Source organism: Musa acuminata, chromosome BXJ1-6, assembly GCF_036884655.1.
Source record: "Musa acuminata AAA Group cultivar baxijiao chromosome BXJ1-6, Cavendish_Baxijiao_AAA, whole genome shotgun sequence".
NCBI lineage: Eukaryota > Viridiplantae > Streptophyta > Magnoliopsida > Zingiberales > Musaceae > Musa > Musa acuminata.
The window spans coordinates 39,925,332-39,934,874 of NC_088332.1; the positions used below are offsets into that span (position 1 = coordinate 39,925,332).

Genomic DNA, 9,543 nt, shown 5'->3' on the forward strand with positions numbered 1-9,543 from the left:
ATGGTAGGAATTAAGCCGAGTTCATTCACACGGTTGAAGTGCGACAAGAAGGCGATGGCCACGATGGAGACGACTCCTGTCCATGGCCATGCCGATTGGGTTCTCAGGGCCTATCAAACTCAGGGGACGCCGGCATCGGCTCCGGTGGTGATCAAACTCGGCTATACCGTGATGCACATTGTTGAAGGTCGAGTCGTGGAGGAACCGCCCCGTGCCTACCACACCTTTGTCTTCACTCTCGGCGACTTCCTCCACCAAACATCTCGCCGCCGGGCGATCTCGACCGTTCTCTTACGCGCCGGCGTCTATGGTTATGACATCTGCTTCGCCGGGTGGATGGAGAGACAACTCGTTGCCTTCTGCAATGATCCAGTCGAGGCGGCTTTCAACTCGGGCAACGGGATCGAGATGATCGTGGATGTACCTTTGGCCCACTTCCCGAGCGATGAGGAAACTTCTTCGGACGTCGAAGGCGTCGGCGAGGACGGGGATTTCGGCGGCATCCCGGCGTCGACGGACGCGGTGAAGGAGCTGGCGGTGGTGAAGTACGAGCGTGGAGGAGATGTCAGAGAGGAGAGTTGCATCATCTGCTTCGAGGAGTTCGACGAGGGCGTGGAGGTGACGCGGATGCCATGCAAGCACGCCTTCCATGGCGGCTGTCTCACTCGATGGTTGGAGAGCAGCCATGTGTGTCCTCTCTGCAGACACGCCATACCTGCTTCTGCTGATCCCTGAAATGCTTCTCCTCTTCTTGATCTCCCCGAGATACAGAGACATCTTCTGTTTCCTGCTTCTGGAATGCATATTGCTAATGATGAAGAGAAAAGAAGTGCCAGCGGATGCAGTCGATTCGAATGGTAGATAATGGCGTTCGAGTTGTACGTACATATATACATTGATGAGGACCTGAAAGAAGTAATTGGTTCTTCAAGTCTTCGAACAGTGTGTGGTGCATTAGGTAAATGAAGTTGGTAATGAATTGCCTTTCTTAGGCAAATAAAACGCTATACAATCCCATCTGGTTTTCTTTCTTGTTTCGCTCTGCTACTCTGTTTGTTTTGTGCTTGTCAGAGCTCTCAGTTTGTGGCAGAGATATCTCTGTTCTATGCTTACTGCAAGCATCCTCTGTTTATGGCAGATCAAACAATTATAGTTATGTGCCGTTCAATTTCGATTGGGAGTGAGCAAGAGAGTAATTATGGGTCCAATTTCAACCTATTTTGACCCAATTCAGTAACTTGACATTGCTCGAATTTAGGATAATTGAACCCTAATTTAACTTCAAGAAAGATTTCAAAATAACATTCATTTTTTTTTGATATAGCACTGAGTCTTTCGGAAAGTCATTTATTCTTCCGGTGTATTAGCATTCTTTTGGCATCTCAGTTGATCCTATAGTATATCATTGTATCTTTCGATATCTTAATTTATCCTTCTTCAACATTTGATATGATGTTCGATTTTTCAGCATAACATCAAGAACCTTTATCACAAGTCCTTAATACCACTTTTAATCTGACATCTAAACCTTTCACAATCAATATCTTTAGTCAAAATACCCCTATATAATTTAGTTTACTATAAGATTAATTTTTAAAACTTTTAATTAATTTTATCATCAAAATTTTATATTTGACATTAAAGGTCAATATTCCGTGTATCAACTATTACCAACATTTTGATTTTATTAAGATGAATTTTTTAAATAATTAAAAAATCATAAATATTTAGGAAAATATGTAAGAAATACCATACTAATCACAAGGGTGGGGAGGATTTGATCTTGGCAGTTATTTGATTGCAACACCTTGTAAAGTTTAGATCATAAATTGACCAGTAAGATTGATATTTATTTTATTTTTAACTTAAAATTTTGATTTTAAATTCTTTTAGTAAGCTTTCAAATTTGCAAGATATATCTTAGGTAATTTTTTATAAAATAACTCATATTTTATTATTTTTTATCTGTTTTCTTTTTTATATGTCTTTAAGGGCTATAAGAGGATTCAAATAAGTTGATTTTTTAACTAGCTATAACTATGAAAGATGATATTAGAGCTGGACAAGTATAATTAGAAACATTTTGCATATAAACGTGGGGGACTTTGCGAGGTTATATTAAGGGTAGTCAGCACGCACAACTATTTAAGGGAAATGAGCATAGAGATGTAGGGAAAGGAGTCACTTAGAGGAGTAGGCATTCAAAATTAACATTCAAAAAAATAGCTAATCCTACAAATAAGAGACACCATAAGGACAAGCGAACTAGAAAGAATATATAGCATATAGAGGTTAAGATGACTAACTTTAAACTACGACTCGACGTTGGCAACTAAACTTTATGGTACTAAAGGCAAATAGGGCACTTGGTAAAGGATAAGACTATGTAAGGTGAGATGGATTGTTCAATGATCGAAAGGGTTGTACAAAGCACATAAAGGTGAGAGAAATTACTAAAAAAATTTAATACTTATACAAGGGCTTGCATATAGATGATGGACTACTCGTAACTATCCTTTGGTGACCAAAACTCGGTCCTATGGAGCATTAAATTTTTTTTCTTCAGCATAGGAAGGATACATCCGTATGAAGCTAATTTAGCATGTTACTCAGTCGTGAGGGGCACAACAAAGGTTGAATTGGTAACGAGTCACAATCTAGCAAATGCATTCATGGGGGATGAATAGTGCATAGCTCGTTCAGCAAAATAGAGTAGTTTAAGAGGATGACAGTCTCTAAAACATCGAAAAGGAAAGATGTAAAGAAAAAAGTTGCTCTAATATAATAGATATTTAGGAGGGATAAGTCTCGATTTTCTAAAGGAAAAATTATGTGTAACATATTACATATGTTGAGGAGAGATATCTCAAAATAACAACTCCATAAAGTTTAATGAACTGAGAGAGCGACGAGGAGTTATCACATGAGGTAATATATTGGTGGATGCATTGCGAGATCAGATGGGAAGAAAACTAAAGCAGCACTAAATGAAAGCATACTTAGAGTCAATGTAAAAATTAAACTTAACGAAGAGTTGACCCATAGATGGTGGGCACAAGGGCCACCATTAATTCAATATAAACCGATGAGCGAAACAACTTAGATGAAATTTGATGAAGTGTCCAAGCCGCATGAAAGGAGTTAACATAGAAAATAAAATGTGAAGTAGAGATATGAAGCTTTCCTTGAACAAAAGTTAAGAATAAAAACTCTTATAAAGGCAAGAGCATAACTCAATTTGCCGAGGTAAAGTTGGGGTCAAAAGGCCTTGGCATGAGGCAAGAGAATATGGAAGAAGATACTCTTAAAAAATATGTTGTATTACAATTTGAGTTTTTATGAAGGAAGTGGTGCACAATAAAGATTGTGCTGAGGGTAAAAGCCTGGGATCCAAACAATGACATACTAATTTTAACAAAGTTAGTCGACTTCAAGGGCTACTAGGTAATTGAATGCCCTAGAGCTATGTTTCATCTAGGTGTGACTCGAGAGCAGGTGGAAGAAGATCAATTGTCAAATGAGTGAACATAATAAAAGATGGCAAAGGTAATATATTGGCAAAGGCCACACATAAAGAGAAAACAGTTCGAGTTTATCTTATAAAGATCAAAATATAATAGAGATGTTACTACGTCGCAACATGGTACAACAGATCGTGTTGAAACAATACATGAGAGATGTCCTGTAAGAGATATGATCAAACGAAGGTATGATTGAGAGTTATTACGAGCTCTACTTTAGTGAACAATACGAAAAGAAGTGTTATTGATTCAATAAGTAAATGTCGTGGTACCATAGAGGTGATTTTTTTATGCGTGTATCGAATTTTATATCGAATTAAAGCTTTGGTCATCAACATATAAGGGGTATATACCACCGAGGAAAAATTTCATGTGTAAGCACTAGTGAGTCCCATGGGAGTGACTTGATCATACAAAGGTTTGATTAGAGCAACTGAATAGTTTGACTGCTCCAAAGTTTATATTCGCTTAAGGAAGCCTAAAAAGTCAGAGAATAAGGCTAATTAAGCGAACGTTGTTACCAAGGAAGTAAAGCAGAATATAATCGGTGCAAGTCATATAACATGAAGACAGTGACCATGCATGAGAGTTGTAGTTTATCTTTCCATCGACCAAAAGGAATTTCTCAGAAAATATAAAGGTTTAAAGCAAGTGGTCAAAAGGGATGAGGAAGTGACGATAAGTTTAGAGAGACAACTATATAAAATCAAGCATTGATTAGAATAGAGGTAGAGTTAGAGGAGTACCATAGTGCCGTAGGGACTAATTTACCAACAGCATAGAAAGGAATATAGATCTGAGATGACAAATAATTGGGTCATGAGTATGACAATGTCATAGTACCATAGAGGCAAGACTTTTATAGAGTTATCGATTCTTTGCTCTCATGTAGGGAGAGCACTTAGTTATGAAAGAGGCCAAAGATGCGAAGAATACAAAGACAAACTCTAAGTATCGAGATAAGGCTAAGGGCCAGAGACCAAAGAACTTCACAAGACCAGTGGAAACGAATATCTTATCTAAATAGTTGAAAGTGAGAGACTTTAGGTCGATGCAAAAGTCCTCGACTAATGAATGAAGAATGTAGTATGTGATTTTATATATTTTCTATTCAAAGGAGTAGGCAGTAGAAATGATAGAGAAGAAGGTACAATTTTAGATGTGACAAGCTCCAAGTCAAGGCAAAATTTTATTCTTTTCAATAAAACTTCATGCATTACAAAATTTTGATAGCAATGAGAAGGTAAATTATAATAGCTAACACAATGTAAAGAGTACAAATACTTGTGCTTCAATGTGAGCAAAGAGTAAACGAATGTTAAGTAACCAAACCAATATACGAAGTATAACTCTTGAGAAGATGGGAGAAGTAAAATAATTTTTACCTTATCAACTCTTAAAATAATATTTACCTTATCAACTCATAAAATATAGAATTAAAATGAGATAATCATTTGAAAAAATCTAAAATATAAGTATTTTTAAAAAAATCATCCTTATATATTTAAATAAAATAATAAAAATATTAAAAATTAATTCAATATATTACTATCGAGCTATATAATAAAATATTAAAATATTTAAAAAATAATTCTACATTTTTCTGTCGCGCTATATTTTGGATGTCAATGCTTGATTGGTTTTAGGGAAGAATTAATTTGGCGTCCAGTAGTGAATGGCTTTCAACACGGAAGAGGAAAGGGTTGACTTTCTAGAGATGACGTCATAAAACCCTTTAATTTCCAATTAAATCTTCACGAATAATCCATCAAGAAAGAAGCAAGTTCGTTCTTCCGTAGGATTTCAACACGTGTCGAATGGAACTGCTTTCGGAGTCCAACCCGCAAACTTATGTGGCAACGGAAACTACGCGTCGGATTGTATTTAGGATTTGTACTCGATGAATTCGATCCCGTCTCGGATTCCGAGACCAGAATCTCTCTCTCTCTATATAAAGCCGCTCCATGGTAGGAATTAAGCCGAGTTCATTCACACGGTTGAAGTGCGACAAGAAGGCGATGGCGACGATGGAGACGACTCCTCTCCATGGCCATGCCGATTGGGTTCTCAGGGCCTATCAAACTGAGGGGACGCCGGCATCGGCTCCGGTGGTGATCAAACTCGGCTATACCGTGATGCACATTGTCGAAGGTCGAGTCGTGGAGGAACCCCCCCGTGCCTACCACACCTTTGTCTTCACTCTCGGCGACTTCCTCCACCAAACATCTTGCCGCCGGGCGATCTCGACCGTTCTCTTACGCGCCGGCGTCTATGGTTATGACATCTGCTTCGCCGGGTGGATGGAGAGACAACTCGTTGCCTACTGCAATGATCCAGTCGAGGCGGCTTTCAACTCGGGCAACGGGATCGAGATGATCGTGGATGTACATTTGGCCCACTTCCCGAGCGATGAGGAACCTTCTTCGGACGTCGAAGGCGTCGGCGAGGACGGGGATTTCGGCGGCATCCCGGCGTCGACGGATGCGGTGAAGGAGCTGGCGGTGGTAAAGTACGAGCGTGGAGGAGATGTCAGAGAGGAGAGTTGCATCATCTGCTTCGAGGAGTTCGACGAGGGCGTGGAGGTGACGCGGATGCCATGCAAGCACGCCTTCCATGGCGGCTGTCTCACTCGATGGTTGGAGAGCAGCCATGTGTGTCCTCTCTGCAGACACGCCATAACTGCTTCTGCTGATCCCTGAAACGCTTCTCCTCTTCTCGATCTCCCCGAGATACAGAGACATCTTCTGTTTCCTGCTTCTGGACTGCATATTGCTAATGATGAAGAGAAAAGAAGTGCCAGCGGATGCAGTCGATTCGAATGGTAGATAATGGCGTTCGAGTTTTACATACATACATATATGAGGACCTGAAAGAAGTAATTGGTTCTTCAAGTCATAGAACAGTGTGTGCATTAGGTAAATGAAGTTGGTAATCAATTGCCTATCTTAGGAAAATAAAACGCTATACAATCCCATCTGGTGTTCTTTCTTGTTTCGCTCTACCACTCTGTTTGTGTTGTGCTTATTAGAGCTCTCTGTTTGTGGCAGAGATCGCTCTGTTCTATGCTTATTGCAAGCATCCTCTGTTTGTGGCAGATCAAACAATTGTAGTTATGTGCCGTTCAATTCAGATTGGGAGTGAGCAAGAGAGTAACTTTAGTGCATAACAGTATTGATTTAGTTATTCAATTAAATTAAATTAATATTTAATTGATTTGAATAACTTTAGTTCATAACATAACTCTTTCATGCAATGCATTAAAAATAATTTAATTTAACTTGTATATAATCTTCCAAATCATGTAATTGCTTATATAGTGATTGGTTCATCCCATCAAGGAGGTAGGTTTACTTATGGAGATTTTATCTGACACATTCATATCTATAAGTAACTCATTAAGACCTGTAATATAGTATGAGTAGCAATAGACTTTTTTATATAATAAAAAAATACAAAGTGAGGAAAGAATAAACAATAATGAAATGATAACGAAAAAATAAAGAGATAACTATCCTACTCACTTTAACATTAAAAAAAAAAACTCCTAAGATGATGGTCTCATACCTATACATGTCTTGATGAAAAAAAATATATCATTAGAAAAATAAATGTGACCTTACATTACTGACACATGCAATATGGAATGATGGCTTTAGGCAATAGGATTCTCTCAATTGAGTCTTTCTTTGTGGTCTTGTATGTGTTAAGTTTACCTTAGTAGCTTATTCTTAAACCAATGAGCTCAATAAAATGACAATGACCTTATTAAGTTTACCTTAGCACCAACATTATACTTCTTGAGGCCTCTTGGTTTAAGAATAAGCTACTAAGTTAAACTTCAAGAAAATATTGTGAGACTAAGAGAATTATTTAAACTACAAGTTGTTGAAATAGGTTTTATTACATGCATCCTTTGTAAAATTTGGCCAATAACATCCTTTATAGAGGACTCTTTAAATGTCACCGTTCACCCACTGATGTATTCTCCCCTTTGTATCAACAAATACCCTTTAAGCCTCATCAGGAGACAAGCACCTTAGTAGTGGCTGACTGAATGACTTATCACACGAGCAGTTATTAATAATACCACGAGACCATATAATGACCATATAATGGCTCAACTTCAAACCAATTTGACCTAATTCATCCTTTTAACTTGACATAGCTCAATTTTAACATAATTAAAACCCAATTTGACTTCAAGAAAGACTTCAAAATAATAATTATTTTTTAATGCATCACTGTCTTTCGGAAAGTCATTCATTAGCATTCTTTTGGCATGTATGTTGTCATGTGTGTTGTCTAATACACAAATACACAAATATACGGGTATGCGAATGTGTGAATATGTGACATGATTGAAAGATTATAGATCTTCTCTCATCTCTCTTTAGTCACGTAAACTAATCAATGAAATATTACAGATCTTCTCTCATATATTTTATATCCATAAATCCATCAATCATAGTGGTCCTATAAAAGATAGAAAGAAAGAGAGGAGAATGCGAGTTTAATTATCCTTGTAGATCGACATCACTACAGATCTTTGATCCGATAACAGTGTGCTTATTGATCAAATAAATGATTTCTTAACAACATCAAAGGTACATATTATAATATTTAGATATATTATTATTTAATTTCAGATTTTTACATTAAAGCTCTTCTGCTTAATAATAACATATTATGATTTTTATGCTTGCACCTTCGACATCCTATATGATTTTTAATTCTTTGACATAAAATCAAGAATCTTTATCATATCATTTGAGCCCTTGGCACTATTTTTAATCTTCAAGTATAATATATAATCCTTTGGCGATCTACATCTTTAGTTGAAATGCACCTATAACACTTATATTATTGTAAGATTAGTTTCATAAACTCATCAATTGATTTCATCAATAAAATTTTAAATTTAATATTATTATTTATAGGCACATGACAACCACATGTCGAGCTCAAAGAGATGGTCAATATTCCATGGATCAATTATTCCCAATATTTTGATTTTATTAAGATAAACTTTCTTAAATAATTAAGAAAATATATAAAAGATACGAAAAAATATATAAAAAATACCACTATAAGGGGATTTGATCTTGGCACTTTATTTCATTGCAACACCTCATCAATAGCATAGTTATAACTTGACTAGAAATTGACCAATAAGATTAATATATTTTTTATTTTTAAGTTACAATCTTGATTTTAAATACTTTTAATAAGATATCAAATCTTCCAAATATATCTTCGGTAATTTTTCTATAAATTACTTATATTTTAGATTGTTTTCAATAGTTATCCTTGTTTTAGTTTTTCCCAAATCACACCCCTAGTTTCAAAAATATTGAAATTGCCCCTTCCTCCGCTACTCTCCTTCACTATCGCTATCACCTTCGTCATCGCTTGTCGTCTACTCACCATTATCGCTTGCCATCCTTGAGAGGAGAAAGGGGAGAAGGGGGGAGGAAATGGAAGGATAAAGGGTGAAGGGCGAAGGCAATAAGGAATGAGGGGGAAGGGAGGAGAAGAAGAGGAGAGAGGAGATTGTAGTTTACGAGAAAGGAGAGAAGAAGTGGGGAAGGAGGTGAAATAATGTGGAATAAGAAGAAAAAACTTCTATAAAAGTATTGACTAAGTCAATACCAAAAAAAGAAGCTAAATAAACTTGATCAAGGAGCCTTCTTTGGCGCCTCAAATCTTTCAAAATATAAAAGTACTTGAGGAGTATAATTTATGATTGCAGAGATCTTATGGTGATCTATAAGTAGGTACCAAGATCCATCAAGGATATCATGTAAAGACTAATTTCAAAGAGTCTAAAATTACCCACTTATCATTTTTATTTTTGTGTTTCTTTTAATTATCTTATATTGTTAGTTAATTAGTTTTCATGGCCTATAACTAGTATAGATAAAGGCCCCCTTTAAGTCTATAGAACCACGAAAAATAATATCTTTCAAGAATTATATGAATCTTCTCTAATACGAGGAGTTGATTCCTCTCTTCACCTTTTATA

At 36.6% G+C, this 9,543-nt stretch overlaps 1 protein-coding gene across 1 annotated transcript; it reads left to right on the forward strand.

Moving 5' to 3' along the window:
* Positions 1–735, forward strand: LOC135677531 (E3 ubiquitin-protein ligase SIS3-like). Its single transcript, XM_065189891.1, has one exon. It carries the CDS (start codon positions 1–3, stop codon positions 733–735), a length of 735 nt encoding a protein of 244 aa, XP_065045963.1.
* The last annotated feature ends 8,808 nt before the right edge of the window (positions 736–9,543 follow it).